The sequence below is a fragment of the Saimiri boliviensis genome, chromosome 6, assembly GCF_048565385.1.
Source record: "Saimiri boliviensis isolate mSaiBol1 chromosome 6, mSaiBol1.pri, whole genome shotgun sequence".
Classification (NCBI taxonomy): domain Eukaryota; kingdom Metazoa; phylum Chordata; class Mammalia; order Primates; family Cebidae; genus Saimiri; species Saimiri boliviensis.
The window spans coordinates 123,479,777-123,504,944 of NC_133454.1; the positions used below are offsets into that span (position 1 = coordinate 123,479,777).

A 25,168-nucleotide genomic window follows, 5' to 3' on the forward strand; every position below is an offset into this window, starting at 1 on the left:
GCCAGTACACACCCCAGAACCCCGAGAGGCCCCACTCATCCAGGGCAGAGACGCGGAGGGGCGCAGTATCCCAGCCCTGGGGTTCCAGGAGGCTCTGCAGGCCCCAGGGAAGGTGGGGGTGGGGGCTGCAGCAGGGAAGGCAGACTGAGGACACACAGAGCTGGACGGGCACCAAGAGCCTCACTCAGTGCCCTGGTTTTCTAAATCAGGAAGCAGATGGGGAGTTCGCTGGGTGCATTTATTAAGCACCAACTGTGTGCAAGGCACCGAGCCAGGCGCTGGGGGATCCAGCCTCAGGTCCTCCCTTGAAGCCAGGGTGACAATTCTGTTCATGCTGTGTCGTTACCGTCGTGGTTCACAGGACCACACCAGCCGAAGAGGAGGGTAGCCCGCTGCAGGAAGAGAGGGATGCCGGCTGCACAGATTCTTACAGGAGGGGAACAGGCCAGGCGGGGGACTAGTGGGCGGTAGTGGGAGACACAGCTGGCGAGTTGGCAGGCCCTTAGAGACTGCCGCAGGAGCACTGCCTCTATCCCGAGGGCTACGGGAAGCTCTCAGGATGCAGCTGAGAAGCTACGGGAAGGGCCTGAGGTGGACATGCTGGTGGGCTGAACGAGCCTCCTTCCTGGGTTCTTAATTTCAAAAGCAGAGCTTAGTGCTTTCTTGCTTCATCAGGAGGCAGCAGCCATGGCTGGCTGGAGCCTCTGGGCTCCGAGGACACGGCGGCCATCCTCTCAAAATGCTGAGGCCGGCCGCCCCTGCCCCCACCCCCATCGGTGTAAAACAATTTCTGCGCCCCGGCCAGGGAGGCAGATGACCTCATTGGACTTCTTCCATCTCTCGCTTTCATGGAGAAATTACAATTTATAATTGGATGAAATCACGAGGGTGGTAATAGCAATAAGGGCTTGTGCTGGAGCCGGCCGCCTTCCCCCCTCAACCCCCAGTAAGCGGGGATGCTGTCCTCATCTTCCCTCCTGCGTGAGCCCCACCGCACCCCTTCCAGGGCCTGCGCCCCACCTGGAGTGTGGACCAGGCCCTGGCCATTCAGAACTGATGTCCTCCGGGGTTTGCTGGCTCTGAAACCTCCTTCCTCCTAGGGCAGCTTGTCCCAGGAAAACTCTTCCCCCAACCCTGTCCACCCCATCGGACTCAGCCTGCACACTACCTGGCTGGCACACACCTTTCTCAAATGCCTTCCCTGCCAGGCTGTGAGCCCCATGGGCAGCCACCGCCCATCTGGGTGCTGGGCTTATTAAAACGTGAACCCTGATATCCCTGTTTTTATTTGTAAGGGCCTCCGACAACAAGCATTTCTCACATCAACCACCTTAGGCCCTACAAAGAAAAGTGCCCAGATGCAGCTGAGCCCATCTGGATCTGATTTCAAACCAGAACGAACACTCTCAGATGTGTAATAAAAGCCCTTTTCCAAAGAGGGGCTCCTGCAGGGGGATACGGACACCAGGGCACCACGGCCCTTCCACAGGCCTTGCTAATGAGAGATGCTGGGGAGGGCTCGGGGTTTTGTTTTGGATTCTGGAACAGCCTGCCCTGCCTCCCCCCCGCCCCCTGCCACCCTGTCTGTTCGGAAGGGGAGGGTGGCTGCGGGTGTGGAGGACTGACCCCCTGCCTAGGAGGCGGGGTGGGTGCCAGACAGAGGCCAGGAACACGAAGACCCAACTTCCCCAGTTCCCGATGGTCCTGCTTCCCACGGTGGGGAAAGGCAGTGCTTGTTCTGGATGCCCAGGCCATGGTGGCCCGGTCGGAGCTTTTGAATGACGTTTAGCAAGAAGAGCAGGTGCCGGGGGAACTGGAGCCAGCTCTGCGCTGGGCTGGGCGGGCGGGCGGGCGGCTGTGCATGGCCAGGAGCTTGGAAAACTTCATTTTTCTCTTCCCAGTCCTTCCACCCCCAGGGAGGGAAAGCCAGGTAGCTTCAAGGCTCAGCACTTGGCATGACCCATGGTTTATTGTCTGGATATGGAAAGAGGCAGGAGGAGGGGAGAATAACCCCAGCCCCTTCCCTGGCTCATGGGCGAGTGGCATTAAAAAAAAAAAAACCAGGATCCAGGCCAGGCTCGGTGGCTCACACCTGTAATCCCAGCACTTTAGGAGGCCAAAGGAGGCAGATCACAAGGTCAGGAGTTAGAGACCAGCCTGGCCAGCAGGGTGAAACCCCGTCTCTACCAAAGATACAAAAAATTAGCTGGTGGGGAGGGGGGCGGGGGGGGGCGGGTGGCACACGCCTGTAATCCTAGCATTTTGGGAGGCTGAGGCAGGTGGATCACAAGGTCAGGAGATTGAGACCATCCTGGCCAATTTTGTGAAACCGTATCTCTACTAAAATACAAAAAAAAAAAAAAAAAAAAAATTAGCCGGGCATGGTGGCACACGCCTGTAGTCCCAGCTACTTGGGAGGCTGAGGCAGGGAATTGCTTGAACCCAGGAGGCGGAGGTTTCCAGTAAGCCGAGATCATGCCACTGCACTCCAGCCTGGTGACAGAGCAAGATTCCGTCTCAAAATAAAACAGGATTCAAAGCGAAGGCGGCTGTGGCCCAGTGGCCCTGACAGATGCTGTCCCCATGCTGCTCCTCACGCCCCTGGGCTTAATCACTGGTATTCTTTTTGGCAGGTGACGAAGCAGGCGGTGGGTGAGAAGATGATTCCTTCTTGGACAGACAAGACCAGGGGATGAAGTGGGAATAACCCATCCTCCCCGCTCCCCAGCGAGGAAACCTCTACAAACAGGAGCAGCCAAGCAGGACCGAGGCCCTCGCCCCCCCAAGCATCTTCCCAGAGAAGGGCATGTGGGGGCTGACAGCTGAGCCACACGTGTCAGCAGCTGCAGCCCCGCCGTGAACATCTGAACTCCTCAGCGGGGTAATGGACCCCCTCCCTCCCGCTGGAGACGTGGCCTGAGTGGCAGGAATACGGAGACGTTGGAGAGCGGCTCCCTCTCAGCTGTGTCACGCAAGAACGCTCTCTGCACCGAGCCTATTCTGCCAAGTGACTTAAAGGGATTTAAAAAAAAAAGCCTTGGTAAACAAAAAGGGGGTAAGAGCCACACAGAGGCCTTTCAGAAGAGGTGGCAGCCTGCAGACAAAGGGCAAGAGTTGCAACGGGCAGTGGGAGTAGCGAGCAGCAGAGGCCACCCTCCCCGGGGCTGGGCGCCAGGTCTCAGGGCATGCCCGAGGAGCAAGGGCCTAATCCCCCTCAGGCCACCGTCGGGAGTCCTGGGGCCGAGAGGGGTGTCCCTGTACCTCCTGAGTGCAGGACCCTCACTCCGCGGGGAGAAGCCAGCTGTGCCCGAGGCCTAGGGTGCCAAGGATGCTGCTGATTGGGGCCCGCAGCCTCATCTGAACACCAGGAAACCAGGAAACGGAGGCACCGCATCCCCTCTCTGTTCCCCAGGGCGCCCCAGGTCTGAGGTCTGCGCCCCTAGTGGCGCAAAGCCTGCTAGGACCACGGGGCTGGGAATGTGAGAGCCATCCGGGCTCCCGGTGTCCCGAGGCGGGGCTTCAAGACTTTGGTGGGGACCTCCGGACCAGCCACCCAAGTTGGACTCAGAGGGCTCCTGGGCTGCAGCGGCGAAGGAGGTAAGGAAAGAGGGACGAGGATTCGGGATGCAGATTCGGAAGGGCTCCAGGGTGGCCCAGGGTTCCTCGCACCCAGCGAGGGCATAGCGCATGAAACCAGCAGGTCCCAGCCAGAGTTCACGGGTCTGCAGCTCCATCCCCCCACCCACTAACACAGTCCACGCAGCTGGTGGCTTCTGCTTGCTAGCGTTAGGATCACTGGCTACCTGGTGGCTGCTGTGCTGCTTGCTGGGCTCTACCCATGGCAGGATCTGGGGTGTAAGGGGCTGGCCTCTTCTGGAGTCCACGGCCCTGCAGCAGGGTGGGCGAAGAGCCTCCTCCCTGAAGGTGGTAGCAGTGAGGCCTGGTAGGGGGTGGGCAGGAACTCTGGTAACCTAGGCTACCGCCCTGGCACCTGCTGCCCCTGAACGGGAGGGAGCCCACAGGTCTCCATCAGGGCCTGCCTCTGCCCTGGCCAGGGACCAGGAATGGGACTGATCCAAAGCTGCCGCCCCAGGTCCTGCTCCCGTTGGCCCTGGGGCATCATCTGCGTCTGCTTCCAGTTCAGCCTCTTTGTTGGTTAGAGGAGTGACCTGAGGCCCAGAGAAGGGCAGTGAGTGCCCCAAGGGTCACACAGCCACCGGGGAGGGCTCCCTCTCACCACCGAGGCAGGGCGAGCAGGGCGTGAGGCTGCGCCTCGGGAAACACAAATCCCAGGCAACCTGGAGCCCAGGCAACCTCGAGTCTCGGTGCCCTGGGCAGGACAGGGAAGCCCCAATTCATTACCAAGATAGAAAATGACACTTCCCCACGGTCTCCCTCAGGAGAGGGGTTGATTTATGATTGCGCCAGGGTCTGGGACATTCGTCAGTGCGGCTCGGCATGCACGCCGTCTGCGGGGGCATTAATAGCCGTGTTATTAGCCACCGGCGTGAAAGATGCCCTGTGGATGGGCTATTTGCTGTTATTTATTATAAGAGCGTGCCAGCGCGGCAGCAGGGCGGTGAGCGCGCCTGAGCCTGGGCTGGACCCCTGCCCTACAGGAGCCTCGCTGCTCCTCTCCCCACACCGAGCCCTGGATGATTACTGCCCCTAGTCCCTAGGAGAGTTTGGGGGTCATTCCTAGGCTGAAGCCAAGCTGGAGGGGAACAGCTGCTGCCCCCCCCCCCCCCCGCCGGCCTGCTACTCCCCGGGTTTATGGAAGATCTGCCCAGTGGCCCTTGCAAAGGGAGGGAAGGAGCACACGGCTCTGGGCAGACAGACCCGGGCTGGGGCCTGGCCCAGTGGTTATGAGCTGTGACCTCGGACGGTCCACCCTTCCCTGTGTGCCACCCCTTTGTGCATCGGGGATGCAGCCTCCCCCTGTGCACAGGGCTGAGGCCAGCTGAAAAGAGCATCCTGTAGCAGGCCCAGCACTCAGTGGGCACGCAGCCCTGCCAGCTACTGCTAACGCTAACAGGCATGACCCCACAGGTGTGAGAGACCACGGACCCACGAGGTGGGGAAAAGCAGTCCCCGTGAGACTCCACTGAAGCTGGGACACTGTATCCAGCACCCTCCCTGTGCCAAAGCCCTGGGAAAGGGTTAGAGTTGGGCGCCAAGGCTGTACGAGGTGGGTGGGAGGCTGCCCAAAGCTGCTGGAGGTTCCATCTCCATCCTGAGCCTTTCTCATCCGTTTAGGGCCTCAGGTTTTCCTCCTCTGCATAAAGCAGACAATCACTGGCAGCCTTTATCTCATGATTCCGGGGTCCTGAGGGGTGGTTCCATCTGCACGTGTATCTGTGGGGTGGGGTGGAGGGGAAAAGACCATCTGCAGGAAAGCGAGGCCCACCTCTGATACTTGGAGACAGACACGCAGTTGGGCGGTGCCAGGCCAGCATCCGTATCAGTGGAGGTGAGCAGGGATGGCCGGGAGTCTCCCTTTGGGGCTGGAGAAGCCCCGATGGGCAGCTGAGGGGGGCAGGAGGAGACCTGGGATGGGAGGAGCACCCCACGTCCAGTCTGGGCCTGGGTTTGTGGCAACCCTCCACCATCTGCTGCACAGGCCAGGCACTTCCCTTTGCCTCTTTGGGCTGCTGCGCTGCTGAGGGCACCCTGGGTCACCATGACATCCTCGGGTGGGCTGAAGGAAGGCCAGCCTCCCTCTTCTCTCCCACTGCCCAGCCCTGGGTCTAGGTTCAGGGGCCTCCCTTGTTGTGGCCCTGTTCATTCATGCATCAGATGTTTACAGAGCACTTTCTGTGCCAGGCTCTGTGCCAGGTACAAGACAGGCCACGTCCCGACCGTCAGAGTTTACGTTCTAGGGGGAGGAGGCAATCCGTAAACTGATGATAAATGGGGGTGTCCCACTGGGAGCAGGGCCTGCCTCCCCGCTTGTCAGGGTTCTCAGCCCATGAGAGGCCCCGCCTTCTGAGCCCACTGCCAAGCCTCTGACCTAGGACCAGTGGGCGTCGCCCATCACAAGCCTTTCCTGGTCACACCGCTCCTCTCTGGGCCCTTTGCTCTGGCCCAGGATCCTAACGGAGGCTGAGGAGAGCAGCGACACAGGCCCGCAGCCCCAGCCTTGTTCTTGGGGACTGTCCCCGGCTCTGCTGCTGCTGCCTCTCTTCCTTTTCCCTGCCTCCTAAAATAAAGACCTTTAGCCCCTCTCCTTCCCTCTGAAATTCCATTGGCCTTTCTTTTTTCTTTTCTTTTGAGATAGGGTCTCATTCTGTCACCCAGGCTGGAGTGCAGTGGCACAAGCTGGGCTCACTGCAACCTCCGCCTCCCGGGTTCAAGTGATTCTCCTGCCTCAGCCTCCCGAGTAGCTGGGATTATAGGCATGCACCACCACGCCTGGCTAATTTTTTGTATTTTTAGTAGAGACAGGGTTTTGCCATGTTGACCAGGCTGGTCTCAAACTCCTGACCTCAGGTGATCCACCTGCCTTGGCCTCTGAAAGTGCTGGGGTTCAGGGATGAGCCACTGCACCCGGCCCACTGGGCTTTCTTTTTCCCTTCCCAAAAGGAATTCAGTCTCAGTTTAGGCAGCTTTACTAAAAATGGACACAGACAGACAGAAATATCAGGTGTAGGAGCATCTTATTAAATAATGCCGAGAGAGAAGGGAACAAAATTACATGTGTCTACTTTCATCCCCCCACCCCGTCCTGGCCTTAAACGGTTTAATATCGAACACTGTTATCAATATAATTAACCTCCTAAGACACAATTCTAAAGTCTTGCTTTTTAAAGCGATTTACATTCTCTGAAGTTCAGGACATCCCGCCACATGGCACCAGCACCGCCCAGACGGCCTGTGCGGTTAGGTGCATTTACAGTGGATTTGCATACCTGTCTGCAATTACCGCCAGTGATAACAGCTGATGCATAATGCATGCAGCCTGAAATTAGAAAAATAATTAACTTTAGGTTTTAAAAGAATCCCCACCCCAGCCCCCATGCATCACAAGCTCTAAATGATACCAGCGGACGGGACCCAGCAGCAAAGTTGTTTAGGGTGATGGGTGTGGCTAGCTGGCACCATGCCCTGCTGGGAGTTGGGGTCAGAAGGTCCTCGAGGGCCGTGGCATCTAGCCCCTGCCCTAAGAAGATGCCTCTAGTGGGCCTGCAGCCCCTGGGACATCGGCATGAACTAGGGCTTGGAAAAGCCCCACTCACCTCCTGCAGTTCACGTCTGGGGCTCAGGAAGCATGGCTCATTGCTAGGAACAGTAATGGTTCCCTCATTCTGAATCCCACCCTGCTAAACACTGAAAGTAACCTTGTTTTTATCTCTACAAGAGCCAAGGGAACTAGATCGTTTGCGGTCGCATTTTGCAGAGAGACATGAGACCCAAAGCCACCCCACAGTAGGCTGAGCAGCAGGACTGAGCCAGGGAGGTCCCTGTGACACCTGCCTTCACAGGAGAGGGGCTTCCTGGGGAGAAGTGGGGAGCTCTCCCTGGGTCTCCCCGAGCACCAGGAGGCGGTGGCCTGCCCTGTCTACCTCCTGGCCCTCCTCCCTCTGGCTTACTTGTTACTGAGCCCCCAGGAAGGTGGGGTTTCTCATCAATTTAAACAAAGGTTTGCTGAAGCCCCATCACAGAGCTGGAGACGAGTGTGCCTAGCGGGGCTTCCCGTCTAGCAGGGGGTGGGGCTGGGGTCCCACTGGCCTTTCCCATGCTGGGGCTGAGAAACTGCTCTGCCCACAGTCTGTCCTGCTTAGCATTCTCAGTGAGGACTTGAAGGCCTGGCAACGGTTAGGGGAGACGGGTGAATTATTGCAGAAAGGAGGGACTGGCAGGGAAAAGACACCTGCAAGAGACCCCACCTGGGGGCTGGGAAGTGGGGGGAAAGCCAGAGGACCCAGGGCCTGTGGCAGCCACATACAGTGCCAGGCCACATGGGGAGCCAGATTCCTAAGGACAGCAGTGGACAGGTGGGCAGGAAGGAGGCTGAGGGGTAAGTGGGGTGGGGGAGACGGGACCAGCGAACACCCACTTGAGCGTGTGCTTGTCCTTCCTGCAGATAGAGTTCAGATGCTGGGCCCCTCCCCTCCCTGCCTGGTCCTGCCCAAGATGCCCCCACCCCAGGGATGGGGCAGGTGAGAAGAGATGAGGGAGCGAGGCGAGGCTGGATGAGGGCTGTTTCCTTGCTGGCATCTGGAAGCTCCTGGGAGATGCCCGTGAATAGAAAATAGCATCCCCAGGTTCCATGAGGGCCTGGAGGCAGCAGCAGGGTCCCCAGCAAAGGCCGAGCCGCAGATGCTGGGCCCTAAGCCACCATGAGCGGTGGGGAAGAAGCTCGGTGTCACTAGCTTGTAAAGGCTTTGCAGTTGGGTGCGGACACCCCCACTCGGCTTCCCTACTACTCCCCGAGACCTGGGACACCCGGGAGGCTGCCGGCCTCTCCCCACGAGGGACACTGGGTCTAATGTACTGTGAGCGAAGCTTCTGGGGAGGGCTGCGGGGGAGGGGGGAAGGGAGGGACGGAAGCCCCGGGACTTCTCAGGGGTGGGAGTGAGTACGGCGTGGAGGAGCTAAGGAACTATTTCTGGCTGTGGGTGACCTGGTGATGAAGACCCATTTAAAACCCTCGTACCTCCCTGACCCCTTCACTCTGCCCCCCAGCCCGGAGGGCTTCCCAAGGAGGGCTGGCACAGCACCACGGGAGGGGATGGTGGATGGCCCCGTCCACCAGCTCTGTGCGGCCCAGACATAGAGTCAGGGCTGCCGGCATGGCCTGGGGGAGGGACGGGGCTGTGCCTGCACAGTTTGAGGTGGGGGGCAATATCTCAGCTCCGCAGAGTCTGATAAGGGGTCAGCCTGTCCTGAAGGGAGGACAGGAGCAGCGGGGTGGAGAACGGGCCGCTGGAGCACAGAGGACAGAGACGGGCAGCTACTGCAGAAGCTAGGTCACATGTCTGGGGAGGCAGAGATTTAGGGCAGCTTTTAAAATGGATGTGTTGGGGGCATCCAGATTGCACTCAGGAGGGGATACTCTGCACATATAACGTCAGTGAATCCTAAATTGTAAGTTCCCAGGGAAGGGCCCCTCTTATGACTACATTTGTAGATGAGGAAACAGAAGCTCAGAGAGGGCAAGCAACTTGCTCAAAATCACACAGCCTGAGGCTGGGCACAATGGCTCACGCCTATAATCTCAGCACTTTGGGAGGCTGAAGTGGGCAGATTTCTTGAGCCTAGGAGTTCAAGATCAGCCTGGGCAACACAGCAAAACCCCACTTCTGCAAAAAAATAAAAAATGAGCCGACTGTGGTGGTACATGCCTGTGGTCCCAGCTCCTTGGGAGGCTTAGGTGGGAGGATCACCTGAACCTAGGGAGGTAGAGGCTGTAGTGAGCTGTGATCGAACCACTGCATCCCAGACAGAGTTACAGAGTAAAATTCGGTCTCAAAAAAAAAAAAAAAGAAAGGAAATCACATGACCTGAAAGTGGCAGAGGCAGGACTTGAACCCACGCCTCTCGTCTGGGGCCAATGACTGATACAGCCAATGCCAAGAATAACCCCCCACCGTTCCCCTCCCCCATCCCCGGGCCCACCCAGGATCCTCTGTCAGTCATGGAGCTGGCAGGTCGTAACTCGCAGCACGCTGAAGTCTGAGGGATCCACGCAAGGACGACAAGCGATCCCATAAAAGATGGGTGATTTACCAGGTTTAATTTGATGGCTGCATGAAGTATGAAACATACAAGGGAATAAAAAGGCAGCCAGGCACCCCTAGGTCCCGCCCTCCTTTCCTAGAGCCAGAGGGCTCAGCCTCGGGCTGGCCTTGGGGAGGGGGTGGTAGGGGAGCCTCTGGCCAAGATGGATGAGGCCCACTGACAGTGGAGCAGAAGGGCCTTGGGTCCCTGCCTCCCAAATGCTTCTTGGTTATCCATCAGGCATCTCTGAAAGGTGCAATTTAGACTCTATGATGATGCTGAGGCCTCTGGAGGCTGAGGACTGTGGCTGTGAGCTGAGCGGGAACAGATGTCCATGCCAGGGAGTGCGGTGGCTGGCCTTGGCTTTGGCCTTAACAAGTTTGTCCCCTGCTTAGGGCACTGCCCTGGAACAGCCAAGTACAAAGTCACCTGTATCCCTTGGGCCAGGACTCAGCAGCCAACAGACCAGGGAGGAGGTATGTCCTCCAGCCAGATCCTGCCCTCCACCCACCTGGCACATGTGCTCCTAGACTCAGACTTGACCCTGGAGACTGAGGCCAGGTGGCTTGTGCGCAGGCCTGTCTCCCTGTCTCCGGCACCTGCCCTGTGCTACCTGCCTGCTTATAAGTGACTTGAGGCAGGACCTCCGGCTCCACAGCCTCTACAGGCCTGGCTCAGGGCAGAAGGGAGACACGTGCAGTGGGAAATCTGGGCTGGCTGTGACCTTGGCTGGGCCCCTCATGTCTCTGAGTCTCAGGCTGCTGGGCTGTGAAATGAGGACTGGGTATGCAGCGACCTCTCCACCCTTGCCTGTGAAGGGGAGTGGGCGACGTCTGGCGGAGAGGTCACCCGACCACCTGGGCTTATCCCGATCCTCTGGCGGCTGATGTGTCCAGCTCTGCACACTGTCCTGTCCTTCAAGCCCATCCTCCCTCACAATCTGGGCAAGTATCCTTCCCAGTCCCCGATGTAACAACAGGTGAGGTGGCCAGATCAGGGCCGGGGCAGCCCAGGATGGCTCTGGGCAAAGCACGCAGGAGGCTTGAGGGAGAGTGGGCACCTCCGTGACGGTCTGAGAATGCTCAGCCTGGGCCCCAGGACTGTGTCCGGGCTGGTGGGGGATCAGCCCTCCGCAGAGTGTGGAGTCAGGCACTGGCATGCTGCAGCCACACAGCCCTGGGGTAGAATCCAGACCCCACCTCCTCCTGCACCGGACCGGTCTCTGTGCCTCCGTCCCTCACCTACAGAACGAGTCCATCATAGTTTCTCCTTTGAAATCTTTAGTGAGCATCCGCCACGCAGGAAACAGCGTGAATAAGACACACAAATCCCTGCCCTCACAGAGCACCTTCCAGTGGGGAGACACAATAAAAACAAAACAAGTAAAACACGTAACGTGTTAGTTGGGGGTAAATACTACAGGTAAGCAAGGAACCGAGAGGAGTATCTGGGGGTTATAATTCTCCATAGGGTGCCCGGGGAAGGCCTCACCGGAAGGAGATTCGGGCGTGGCTCTGGAGATGAGCTGTCCGGGCAGAGGGCACAGCACGTGCAAGGGCCCTGGGGGTACCGCGGGGGTGCCTGGCTGCTGCAGTCAGCGAGAGGGGAATGGAGTGGACAAGGCCAGCGGGGGTGCCACACAGGATTGCGTGGGGCCTCAGCAGCCACCATGATGACTGTGGTGACTGACTGGGCAGAGACCCCATAAATGCAAAGGGAGCGTTTGAGTGTTCAAGGGTGAGCGACAGAGGCAGTCACCACGGCAGGGTCCTTCTGTCACTGGTGCCAAGTCACACTAGGCCCATGCAGGCCACGGTCCCTGCCCTTGCAGTTCGGTCAGTGACATGAAAACACCAGTCATGAAACAGTGTGACCTGCAACCCACAGAGTGCTGCAAGCCTCGGGACTGCCAAGATTCGGGCTCCTCCAAGACGGCCTGGGTTCACCCGACCTAGTTCTCAAGGAGTCTTGACTGAGTTAATGTCTCTGAGCTTCAGTTTTCCCATCTGTGAAATGGGATTAAGGGCACTGACCTCAAGATTGCTGGGAGGGTTAAATGACTTAAATAGCAGGAAAGCTCTAAGCAAAGTCTTTATTATAGTGTGAGCTACCATCCATCCCACCAGAATGGAATCCCAGGTGGCTACAACAGGGCCTGGAATATAGTACATGCTCAATAAAGCTCTGTTGGATGGATGGATGGATGGATGGATGGATGGAGGGATGGATGGACAGGTCGATGGATGGATAGATGGAGGGATGGACAGGTGCATGCATGGATGGATGAATGGATGGTTAGGTAGGTAGGTGGGTGGGTGGGTGGGTGGGTGGGTGGATGGATGGATGGATGGATGGATGGATGGATGGACAGATGGACGGACGGACAGGTGAATGGATGGGCAGGTGCATGCATGAATGGATGGATGGATGGATGAATGTACAGGTAGATGCATGGATGGATGGATGGTTACATGAGTGCGTGGATGGGTGGATGGATGGATGGATGGGTGGATGCATGGAGGATGGATGGATGGATGATGAATGGACAGGTGGATGCATGGATGGATGGATGGATGGATGGATGGTTAGGTGGGTGGGTGGATGAATGGATGGGTAGATGCATGGATGGATAGATGGATGGATGATGAATGGACAGGTGGATGCATGGATGGATGGATGGACAGGTACATACATGAATGGGTAGATGGATGAATGGACAGATGGATGCATGGATGGATAGATGGTTAGGTGGATGGATGGACAGATGGATGGATGGATGGATGGACAGATGGATGGACGGACAGGTGGATGCATGATGGATGGATGGATGGATGGATGGATGGATGGACAGGTACATGCATGGATGAATGTATGGTTAGGTGGGTGGGTGGATGGATGGACAGGTGGATGCATGATGGATGGATGGACGGATGGATGGACAGGTGTATGCATGGATGAATGTATGGTTAGGTGGGTGGGTGGATGGATGGATAGATGGACAGGTGCATGCATGAATGGATGGTTAGGTGGGTGGATGGATGGATGAACAGATGGATGGACGGATGAATGGACAGGTAGATGAATAATGGATGGATGGATGGATGGTGGATGGATGGATAGATGGACAGGTGCATGCACGGATGGAGGGCTGGATGGCTGAATGGACAGGTGGATGCATGGAAGACTGGATGGTTAGGTGGGTTTGGTAGGTGGATGGCTGGAAGGATAGACAGGTGGATGCATGGATGGATGGACAGGTGTATGCCTGAATGAATGGATAGATGGATGAATGGACAGGTGGATGCATGATGGATGGATGGATGGATGATGGACAGATGGATGGATGGATGAATGGATGGTGGGTGGGTGGGTGGACAGATGGATGGGCAGAGCAGAGGGAAGCTCTATCAGAGGCCTCAGGAAAACCTAGCAGAGGGTCCTGTAGGGTGAAGAGTAGTTTGCTCGATGGAAAGAAAAAGCAGCTAAGAGAAGGAAAAAGAAGAGAGAAAGTTTGGCTTGGTTGAGAAAGAGATGTCCAGTCCCTGGGGGTGAAAGTAAAGTCCCTGCTGGCTCAGCAAGCAGGGGCCGGTTCTGCTGTGCATACCAGGTCTGCCCTCCCAGGCTGGGGCTTCAGGCTCCAAGAGACCATCATGTCCCACCATTGAAAAGCCTTTGTGGACCCAGAATTTTACAGTAGACTTTTGCTGGCTGCATGAAGACACCTTCCTCGCTGAGACTGAAAGATAATTTCTTTTTAATTGATTTTTTTTTACCACTATGAACAGTAAAATAAGAAAAATCTATGCTGCAATTTTTCCATTTGTGAAAACTGAAATTACACCTAGCAGCCAATTCCCTCAGAGCATGAACTCCTCCCTCCTTTTATTTGTCTCTTTCCTTTAAATGCAAGAAAACAGATCGCTTTTTTTTTTTCTGGAATAGCTGAAAGTTTACGATTTGAGAAAGGGGCAAGGTGTGGGACAATTTCCCACATAACACGGAACAGAGGGCTAGGGAGGCACCTCTGATGAAACGAGGTTTCTGTAAATACACGAGAAAGTGATTCTGTTGACACCTCATTCTTCTGTCTGTAGAACCTACAAGTGACAACAGGATATGTTGTTTTAACACCAGACAATGAAGCTCCCTGCTTTCCACTGCTCACCGGTGATGGCACTCGCAGCTTTGTTCTCGCAGGTTCCGGCGATGCCCCCCTTTTGAGCTCCTAGGCCTTCCAGAAACAAGCTTTCCTTTTGAACCCTGGGTCCGAGCCAGATAGCAATGCCTGCTCCTCGTGCAGCGCTGGGGAACAGTGGCTGTGAATCCATAAAACACGTCCTAAATCCATCCCACCTGTATTGACTGGTACCTTTAGCATTGGCCATAAAGACTGGCTTTGTGTGAACTCTTTTTTTTTTTTTTTTTTGAGACGGAGTTTCGCTCTTGTTACCCAGGCTGGAGTGCAATGGCGCGATCTCGGCTCACTGCAACCTCCGCCTCCGGGGTTCAAGCAATTCTCCTGCCTCAGCCTCCGGAGTAGCTGGGATTACAGGCACGTGCCACCATGCCCAGCTAATTTTTTGTATTTTTAGTAAGAGACGGGGTTTCATCATGTTGACCAGGATGGTCTCGATCTCTCGACCTCGTGATCCACCCGCCTTGGCCTCCCAAAGTGCTGGGATTACAGGCTTGAGCCACCGCGCCCGGCTGTGTGAAGTCTTGAGAGAAGGACTGAAACCCGCAGCGAGGCTCTCCCTGAATTAACCTCCCTGAGGCTCCGGATCACATTCCGGGAGGGCCAAGACAGCACGCGTCTCATTAACGGGCAGCCTCTTGGCTCCTGATACCATTTAATATTAGCCAGATGTTGTTCGAGTCTGACCTTGGCGGGAACCTGGCATGAAGAGGGCCACTCCTCCAGTTTGACCTCAGCCCGCAGGACCCGTGACCGCCCCTTGGTGCAGGCTGGCAGGTGGGAGGGCATTCGCGATTCATTCACTCCTGGGGTCACCGTCGCCACCTCCCTCTCACTGCCCCTGTCCTGTGCTCCCTGCAGGTGTTCAGGCTCCGGCAGGGAGGGGCCAACTCCCCCAGCCATCCACCATGGTGGTGGCACACCCCACCATCACCGCCACCACCACACCTGCTGCCACTGTCACGGCCACCGTCGTGCTGACCACGGCCACCATGGACCTGCGGGACTGGCTGTTCCTCTGCTACGGGCTCATTGCCTTCCTGACGGAGGTCATCGACAGCACCACCTGCCCCTCAGTGTGCCGCTGTGACAACGGCTTCATCTACTGCAACGACCGGGGCCTCACCTCCATCCCCGCGGACATCCCTGATGACGCCACCACCCTCTACCTGCAGAACAACCAGATCAACAACGCTGGCATCCCCCAGGGCCTCAAGACCAAGGTCAGCGTGCAGGTCATCTACCTGTATGAGAACGACCTGGACGAGTTCCCCATCAACCTGCCCCGCTCGCTCCGGGAGCTGCACCTGCAGGACAACAACGTGCGCACCATCGCCAGGGACTCGCTGGCCCGCATCCCGCTGCTGGAGAAGCTGCACCTGGACGACAACTCTGTGTCCACCGTCAGCATCGAGGAGGACGCCTTTGCCGACAGCAAGCGGCTCAAGCTGCTCTTCCTGAGCCGGAACCACCTGAGCAGCATCCCCTCGGGGCTGCCACACACGCTGGAGGAGCTGCGGCTGGACGACAACCGCATCTCCACCATCCCGCTGCACGCCTTCAAGGGCCTCAACAGCCTGCGGCGCCTGGTGCTGGACGGGAACCTGCTGGCCAACCAGCGCATTGCCGACGACACCTTCAGCCGCCTGCAGAACCTCACGGAGCTCTCGCTGGTGCGCAACTCGCTGGCAGCGCCACCCCTCAACCTGCCCAGCGCCCACCTGCAGAAGCTCTACCTGCAGGACAACGCCATCAGCCACGTCCCCTACAACACGCTGGCCAGGATGCGCGAGCTGGAGCGGCTGGACCTGTCCAACAACAACCTGACCACGCTGCCCCGCGGCCTGTTCGACGACCTGGGGAACCTGGCCCAGCTGCTGCTCAGGAACAACCCCTGGTTCTGCGGCTGCAACCTCATGTGGCTGCGGGACTGGGTGAAGGCACGGGCAGCCGTGGTCAACGTGCGGGGCCTCATGTGCCAGGGCCCCGAGAAGGTCCGGGGCATGGCCATCAAGGACATCACCAGTGAGATGGACGAGTGCTTCGAGACGGGGTCGCAGGGTGGCGTGGCCAACGCAGCCGCCAAGACCACGGCCAGCAACCACGCCTCCGCCACCACGCCCCAGGGTTCCCTGTTCACCCTCAAGGCCAAAAGGCCAGGGCTGCGCCTCCCGGACTCCAACATTGACTACCCCATGGCCACAGGCGATGGCGCCAAGACCCTGGCCATCCACGTGAAGGCCCTGACGGCAGACTCCATCCGCATCACGTGGAAGGCCACGCTTCCCGCCTCCTCCTTCCGGCTCAGCTGGCTACGCCTGGGCCACAGCCCGGCCGTGGGCTCCATCACAGAGACCTTGGTGCAGGGGGACAAGACGGAGTACCTGCTGACGGCCCTGGAGCCCAAGTCCACCTACATCATCTGCATGGTCACCATGGAGACCGGCAACGCCTATGTGGCCGATGAGACGCCCGTGTGTGCCAAGGCAGAGACGGCCGACAGCTACGGCCCTACCACCACGCTCAACCAGGAGCAGAACGCCGGCCCTATGGTGGGCCTGCCCCTGGCGGGCATCATCGGCGGGGCCGTGGCTCTGGTCTTCCTCTTCCTGGTCCTGGGGGCCATCTGCTGGTATGTGCACCAGGCCGGCGAGCTGCTGACCCGGGAGAGGGCCTACAACCGGGGCAGCAGGAAAAAGGACGATTATATGGAGTCGGGGACCAAGAAGGACAACTCCATCCTGGAAATCCGCGGCCCTGGGCTGCAGATGCTGCCCATCAACCCATACCGCGCCAAAGAGGAGTACGTGGTCCACACCATCTTCCCCTCCAACGGGAGCAGCCTCTGCAAGGGGACGCATACCATCGGCTACGGCACCACACGGGGCTACCGGGACGGCGGCATCCCCGACATAGACTACTCCTACACATGATCCCCGCCCGCCACCCGGGCTGCCCCGCCCCAGCCCCAGCTACCCTGGTGTGGCCCTGTGGCTTTGCCCAGCCTGCTGCAATCCAAGAGAGCAAGGAAGAGAAATTCCATGGGTGACTTTCCCCCCAAAGAAAGCAAAGTTTGGGGAGAGCTGATGATTTTGTAGAACACAACAGTGATCTTTTTTTTTTTTTTAAAGTAGAAGGCCGGAGGGGGAATTCGACATTGTTGAAGACATAATTTATACCGAGTTATGCCAGCTGGGGAGGGAAGGACTAAAAATAATATCGCAGGAAGGGCTGGGTTGGGTTTTGTTCCTGAACTGGAAGGATACTACCTGTACCGCATCTGTGGACACCTCGTGCTCTGTTCAGGGCCATCACAAAGGAAGCGCCGGGGAGAAGCAGCCGGCTCTGAAAGCTCCCACATAGCTCTCCCGCCGGCCACTCGCTGGTGGCGTGATGGAAGGTTTTCAGGCTCCTCACAAAGGAGAGGGGGAAGAAAAGATCTTTTGCCCTGGAGGTATGGTCCTGAAATCTCTCCCCTGGCTCATTCCATACCATTTCCCTTGCAGATCTGCAGAAACATGGCGTCTTTCACTGCATTCTTTGAACAATCATGTAGTTGATTAAAAAAAAAAAACAAAAAAAAACTTTTTTTTCCTAGGCTGAAGCCCTCTTCAGTCCCACGCACCTTGCTCCGTAGAAGCCGCGGCGGAAGCCCGTAGCTTTCCCTGCCACCTGGAGGTGCATCTGTCTGCCTGTCTATCCCTACCGTGCTGTCTCTAAGTACAGATGGGTCGACAGAGCCACATGCACGGTTCTTACCATTCTTCTGGGGTCAGTTCTTACCATTTCCTGAGACAATAGAATTGCGAAAGTGTTGCTTTCTCCTAGAAATCATTGAGTAAGTAGACGATGTGTTGGGGATGGGAGTGAGGTGGGGGGAGAAGACTCGGTCTCTGGGGGCGATCGCTGTTCCTAAAGGCTGAGGCACGTGTGTCTCAGACTGGTGGCTCAGGGAGGCGTCGTGGCAGGGGTTTCCAGTTCCATCTCAGCTCAGCTTGGCCAGAGCTCTCCTTTCTGCTCTCCTTTCTGATACAGAGAAAAGCTTTACTTTATTCCAGTGCCCTCATCTTCCTCCCCATCAGGTGCAATCACCTTAACAGCTACTTTCTGTGAGCATTTACCGTGTGCTGAATGTTCCCTCCTAGGACGGGTAATTAGTGCAGGGATTTTTTTTTTTTTTCTATCAGCTCATTAGACCTATTGGTTTCCATGGCTGCTCAAAGCCCAGAAAAAGACACAAAAATTCTCGAAAAAGCCCTGGGTGACGGCAACACCTCCCTGAACGCAGAAACCTCAGCTGTGCCCACCCCTGGGACTCTGTTTCTTGAGAGGGAGAGACCAGATCTCTTTCTAAAAACGCCAGCCTCACAAAGGGCCCTGACTGGGGCCCTCAGAAGAGTTAAGATTTTATTTCCTCCCTCTGGAATCGACGTCGCTATCATTCATTTATCAACTGACAGTGCAGTGTGGTGAGCCATGAGATTAAAACGATGATGAAATAATGACAGCGAATCGGAGAGCGGGGAAGAGCAGAGCCTGGGGTTCCGACGTGCCTGCGTCCCAGTACTCGGGGAGCCCAGGTCACCATCTGTCACCCTGCCGCTTGTTCTGCACCGAGGAAAAGCAACGTCAAAGAGGAGATGCTGGTTGGAGGGCAGCGGGATGAGAGGGCTGGGAGCGCCTGGCGGTGCTGTTTTCAAACGGCCTCCGCCGCCGTGAGAAAGCAAAGGCAGAAGCAGCGTCGGGCAGGGGTTACGTTCAAAGGCCCGACAGGCGCCTTCAGTGAGGAGATGCGGCTGAAAGGAGTGGATACAACAAGCCGCTCGCGGAAAGTGGAAAGAGGGGCACAGGCTCCCAGCAAGACCCCGGGGGGCTGGCTCACAAAACAGGCCACTCCCCAGCCCCCAGGAACAGCCAAGTGGGGCGGGCACCTTTCACTCCCAGCTACATGTGTTTTCCCTTTTGCTGCCTGAATCATTTTTCCTACAATGAGGTCAAGAGAGAAATTTCCCCAGGCCTTAATGTCAGGTCTGTATAAAAGTCAGCCCCAGGCTGGGTTCAGTGGCTCACGCCTGTAATCCCAGCACTTTGGGAGGCTGCGGCGGGCAGATCTTCTGAGGTCAGGAGTTGGAGCCTGGCCAACATGGTGAAACCCCGTCTCTACCAAAAATACAAAAATTAGCCAGGCATGGTGGTGAGTGTCTGTCACCCAGTTACTTGGGAGGCTGAGGCAGGAGAATTGCTTGAACCAGAGAGGTGGAGATTGCAGTGAGCCAAGATGGTGCCACTGCACTCCAGCCTGGGCGACAGAGTGAGACTCCATCACAAAAAAAGAAAAAAAAATGTTGGCCCTCCTTGTGGACCATAGCCCCCCACCCCAGATGAGCAGAGGGGCCTGCCTGGGATGTCTGGGAGGAGAGAGGGCCCAAGGTGTGCTGCATTGGCATGGAGGACAGAAGTCCTAGGTCTCTACTGATTCTGAAATGAGACTCCCTCCATGAAGAACGTCACTCTGATCACTGCCTTCCCCCACGTCCCACACATCTGGCACACACTGCTGCCAGTACACTGTCCCCACCTTACCGACGTCCCCCTGTGTCCTCTCCCCACCCTACACGGGCCAGGTCACACCCTTAGTGGCTAGGAAGGCATCTGGGGACAGCGAGTGGCCCAGACTGTGAGAGCTGCCTGGGAAGGCCCCACTTGGCCTGGGCCTAGCCATGCCCTTCAAGACCAGGAGCCCTGCCAGCCGCTCCAGAGGAGCTCCTCAGGCCCCAGGACCAGGCGAATCTCCTGCTCCCAGTTCTTGCACTAACGGGGTGAGGGCGGGGCTGGGCCCCTCTTACCAGACCCTGCCAGCTGCTCAGCCTGGCCGAGTGCTGTTGAAGGTGGGCGCTCCACCCAGTCAGGCCCTGGGACCCAGCTCTGACAGTTGACCTTCTCTTCTTTTCTGCCCCTTAGCTATCCTGGCACCTTCCCAGGGTCCTCTCTGGGCGTTCCCAAAGCAAACCCCCAAATATCTGCTGTGTCACAGCCCCCCAGCCAGGGAGGGGGCCAAAAGCTGGGTCCATGCCGAAACCCCGTCCCTTCTTGGTCCAGCTCCTGGTACCACGAGCTAGGAGATGTTTCAGGACACCCAACCTGCCCTTCCCCTTCGACGTGCCGAGGCCTGGGGTGCCAGCCCCAGGCTGTCTAGATTCTCCCAGGCTCCCGTGCACAGCCGACAATTCCGAGGGGCAGTCCGAGGCCAGGCTCCCCCGCACAGCCTCTAAGCAGCCAGAACCACCTCAGCGGCCTCAGCACTGACGACTACGTTTTGTGGCATTTAAGGCAGGTCTAAAGCTAAAAATAAAAAAGCCCACGACACTTCTTTGGTTAAGTGGTTTACCCTTCGTGGTAATTAGATGTAGTGATTGGAATCTCTCTTCTATTACATGGCAATTTTCCTTTAAATTTCCCCTAAAAAAAAAAAAAAAAAAAAGAAAAAGGAAAAGGAAAGAAAAGGCAAGGAAGGGGAGAGAAGGCAGCAGCAGGCCGGGAATCATTTGCATTTTGCGAATGAGGCCTCTTGTAAGCTCAGCTCAGGCGTGGGGCCCAACGTATGGAATGCTTAAGAGATTACTAAAAATAAAATCTATTAATTAGTCATACTCAATTCCGCAGACATGATGTGCATCAAAAGCTCCTTTTCTTCCCTTTTCTCCTTCCCCGTTCCCTCGGCCTCCTGCCGCAGCCTCCATCTTCTCTAAGTGGGCTGGAGGTTGCTAGACCACCTCCACGCTAACCTGGTGCACATGGCGGCCAGCGGCCTCCCCAGCTCAGGGCTGGGATGTGGGTCTGGAGCCAAGAGCTGAGGCACTGCACCTTCTTGGCTCTGGGTGATTCTGGCAGGGGAGGGGACAGCCCCTGGGAAGATGGCAGCAGCTGGGAGGGGCCCAACCTGACTCTCCCAAAGCCCACACCTGTGTGTGCCTCTTCTCCCTCCCTCCATGCAGGCACCGGGTCTCCTCCTTCCCCTGGGGGTCCAGGAAACCCTCCGAGCCCAGCCCAGGCAGAGGGGCCGGGCACAGTGGCTCACGCCTGTGATCCCAGCACTTTGGGAGGCAGAGGCGGGCAGATCACTAGAGGTCAGGAGTTCGAGACCAGCCTGGCCAACGTGGTGAAACCACTTCTCTACTAAAAATACAAAATTCGCCGGGTGTGGTGGTGCATGATGCCTGTAATCCTAGCGACTAGGGGGGCTGAGGCAGGAGAATCGCTTCAAACCAGGAGGCTGAGGTTGCAGTGAGCAGAGATTGAGCCACTGCACTCTAGCCTGGGTGACAGAGCAAGACTGCATCTCAGAAACAAAACAAAACAAAAAACAAAAAAGCGCCAGGAAAAGAGCTGAGGAGGGTGTCAGGGAGATGTTTCTAGAGAGGTGCAGGGAAAGTGGGTTTGGCAAGAATACAGCCTCTGTTTCCCCTTCTGTAAAGTGGGGGTGTGCTGGAGCGGGGTCCAGCTTCACTCAGGAAACTGGGGCTCCAGAGGCCAAGATAGGGCCCCTCCCCTCCACTGATGCTGCAAGGTTCTTGTTGGCCCCAGTCAGGTGAGGGGTCCCAGCAGGGTCGGAGGGGCTGGTCAGGGACTGGGCAGGGGACAGGCCGGGCACCCAAGGCTGCCTCTGAATCTGTGCCTTCCTCCTCCACCCCTGCCCTGGAGTCAGGGAGCCAGGAGAGGAGAAGGAGCAGACCCTCCCCCTCAGAAATGGCAGCTCGAGTCCCAAAGCCAGCCCATTTCAGAAACCTGCTTCCTGCCGAACGTGCCAGAGAGGAGGCCAGGGCTTCTGAGCCTCGCACTTATGAAAAATACGAGGAGAATTGGATGTGGCAGAGAGGGAGCAAGGGGGCGGGGAGGGCAACGGGAAGAGCGGGGGCAGTGCTGGCAGGAGGGGCCGGACCCTGCTCTCGGGGCCAGCACGCAGCCAGGGTCAGCGGCCGGCGTCCACGTACCTCATGCTCGATCGCGCGGGGGGACGGCGGCGGCCTGCCCCCGGATGGGTGCCAGGGCAAGCGCTCTCACGCGACTCGCAGCCTCGAGTCAGCCTTCCCGAGTGCAGAGAGAAGGCACTTTTTTTTTCTTGAGGGATAAAAAGGCTCAAAAACGTAAATCATTGCCGTTTACAACCAAGCGAGTCTGCGAAACTGATTAGGAGAGATTAAACTCCTTGGAGGTGAAGGGAAAGGGGGATTTTTCGTGGTGTATGGACCTGCCCCAAGTGGCTATCCGCACGGCAGGAGCTTTCTGGGCCTCGCGGTGGGGGGCCGAGATGGGGGCGCCTGCCCCAGCTTGGCTCCCTGGGGAGCTAGGGTCTCTGAAGGCCAACACCGAATGGGCCAGAGCACTCAGGCTTGAGTCTCCAGCACTGCCCTAGGGAAAAAGCCTCCCGCCTCTGGGACAAGTGGCCCATCCAATCCTCAGAGAGCAAGACTCTAGAGCCGTAGGCTTTTCTGCTTCCTTTCTGTTCTGGGTTGGGTATGTCTCCAATCCTTTCCTTGTGGCTGGTGAAAGGGGAGTGGGTAAAAGGAAAACTGGAGGTCAGGGAAGAGAAACTCTAGCCTGGCAAAGGAATCAGGCAGTGAGCTCTCCGTTACTGGGAGCATTCAAGCACTAGATGGGCAGATATTTTCCCAGCAAGGTCTGGTGCTTTGACTAGAAGATCCTGGTTCCCACCCTTGCTTTTCCATACCCCAGGACCCTGAAAGGGGGCATATATCAAGAGACGTTCACTGTGTGGCTCAAAATCACTGGTGTCCCCTGAAAACCCCAAGTCAGGGTGGTACTGCAGCCAGACCATGCAGCCCTCCACAGAGCCGCTTGTGCCACCAGAGAGGCTGCAAAATACCCATCCTCAGTGTCCAGGAGGCACCAAGAAAGTGGCAGACATGCGCCACCCACTTTCCAGAGTCTAAACTCAGCACCTGTGGCTCACCGGAGGGGAGGAGCTGATGAGAACCCCTCCTGGGCCCCGTGGCTCCGAAGCCTGACCGCGCCCAGGCCTGCCTCTCAAGCCAGGGCCACCCCACATGCAATCCAGCACGCCCCATGTGCAGTCCAGCACGCCGCGGCGGCCGCTCCATCCATCCATCCACGCCGGCGGACAGCGCCTGGGGCACTTTTCACTCGGTGGTTTTAAGCGTTTACTGGTTCTTTTGAAATGTTCCAAGTAGGTGCCTGAAATACCCATGTTTGCTTGTTTTTAAAAACTCACAAAAAGATTCTGTTTGCTCTCCATCCCCTCCCTTTGCTCTTCTCCTCTCCCTTGGAATTTTCAATCTGTGGTTTTTCCCTGGTTTTGGAAGTTACAAAGTGGGGGCAGGCCCCCTTTCTCACCATAAACAGATTTGCAGGTGTGCCTGGAGACCCCCAGAGCCACAGAGCAAAGCCCGGTCTTTTCTCCACGTCTCCCTCGGAGACTGGGACGGCTCCAGCTTCTGGCACCTGCTGGAGACCCTGACCAGGGCATGGCTGAGACCACTGTCACTGTCCCCTTCCACCCCTTGTCACTGAAATGCCTGACCTATGCCAGGAGAGAGTGTGGGCACGCTGAGGGCATAGGGCACCCTGTGAGTGGGATGACCGCCCCCACATCCTAACAAACCCAGCCCCTAAACCACTGTGGCCATCTGAGCGGGCACAGTGCCCTGACCCTGGCCTCTCCACAGCTGGAAGCCCAAAGCTAAGCCCAGAGAGTCCTCCAAGGAAGGTGTTTGCTGCCACCAGCCCCAAATCTCATCAAGGCAGATGGTCAGAGTCAGTGCCCTGCCCTTCCCCAGGGCCACCGAGGCCCAGCACAGCGCCTGGCACACAGGGGCACTCGATCCTTTCTTCACAACAATGGAACGAGGCCAGCTCCTCCTCTCACTTCCTCCCCACTTGCCGTCTGCCCACTCAGTGAGGATGGCCCGGGCATGGGAGTCGGCAACAAATGGCTTCTTTTGTCCTGCACCCGCCCCGCCGGCGGCTGGCATGGAGAGGGGCTCATCTTGGCAGCTTCACCTCTCGGAAGCACCCCGACCCGATCTGCTCTGCCTTGGATCCATGTGACACCAGCTGTAAGCCAGATGGAGAAACGCAGCCACTCTGCGAGGTCCGGTGGCTGCCTCCACCTGCATGAGTGACTCAGTTTCCCTTCTCCAAGACCCGCCTCGAGTGGATGACAAGGGAGAGAGACCTGGGGGAGGGTCCCACAGAGCCGCCGCAAGAAACCTGGATCCCAGGTGACGCCCACTGCCTTGCCTGCCACCCCCGCAGAGTCCCTGCACCCACCTGGAGGAACTAATCAGGCTTCCTCTGTAGATAGGAAAAAACAAACGCGCCACAGTCGGACAATCAAAGCCGCGCACGCGGGGCACCCCCCGCTCATCTCCCTGGAGCGGGGCGGCTCCGGGCCTCTCTCACCTTCCCTGTATGGAATGCAGGCTTGCAATGTTCTGAGCCCACCCGCCTCGACTAGTCCCATTTTCAAAAGTTCGGAGTACGCAGGTGAGAAGACACCCACCCAAAACCCCGAAACTAGCCTTAGACTGTTTATCCCCAACCCCATGCACCTCTACGCCGCCAGCAGCCCGCTGGACACCCAAGGCGAGCTGCTAGGGGCTTCACAGGACCCTGCCTGGTGCCTTCCAGCTCATGGGAGAGGCTGAGAGCTGGAGGGAGGAAGCCACGCAGAGCAGCGTTCGGGGCTTGTCATCTGAGAGGGAGAGGAGTGGGGAGAGAGATGCTGGAGAATGGGGGGTACGGGGCATCTCAGGCTAGCCAGAGCAAGGGGTGCCTGTGGGATTCTGCTGACGGGAGCCATTGAGGCAAGTGTGAACAGGGAGGTTATCTAAAAGAACCCGCACCAGCTATAAACACCGCAGAGGAACAGTGTAAGAGCCAGCAACACTCATTCCCTTTCTGGATGTTAACAGGTTATTTGTATCTCGTGTGGCGTCGTAAGGCATTCTGGAGTAGCACACACCGTGTCATCCCCTTCCGAGTGGTCTGAAGAGTAGGAGGAGGCCAGGGACAGATCCCTAGAGAATGGGGTCGTCTTCTGCTCTGCAGAAGGCAGGAAGCCCGACAGTTAATAGCACAGGTCGGGGGAGCAGGCCTGATCTCACCCAAGACCGTGACCGAGGTCCTGCCTGATGTCCAAGAGGCCCCTCGCTGGTACCCCCATTTCCCAAGCCCCCCAGCCTTCCTCACCCGCAGAATCAGCGCTCAGGTGCA

At 57.5% G+C, this 25,168-nt stretch overlaps 2 protein-coding genes across 6 annotated transcripts in view; one reads left to right on the top strand and one right to left on the bottom strand.

Moving 5' to 3' along the window:
* The window catches only part of FLRT1 (fibronectin leucine rich transmembrane protein 1), an 84,780-nt gene extending 65,678 nt beyond the window's left edge, over nt 1-19,102 (top strand). The window contains exons 2-3 of one of the 2 annotated variants that reach the window (XM_010348225.3): nt 2,634-3,597; nt 14,777-19,102. In XM_010348225.3, coding sequence (XP_010346527.1) covers nt 14,824-16,848 — 2,025 coding nt within the window. In that variant the 5' untranslated portion in view covers nt 2,634-3,597; nt 14,777-14,823 and the 3' untranslated portion in view covers nt 16,849-19,102. Of the gene's footprint in view, nt 1-2,438; nt 3,598-14,776 lie in introns of those variants that run through there. The other variant, XM_074401625.1, reaches the window with a different exon arrangement.
* Nucleotides 1-25,168, bottom strand: part of MACROD1 (mono-ADP ribosylhydrolase 1) — a 174,090-nt gene that overhangs the window by 104,901 nt on the left and 44,021 nt on the right. The window lies entirely within an intron of this gene.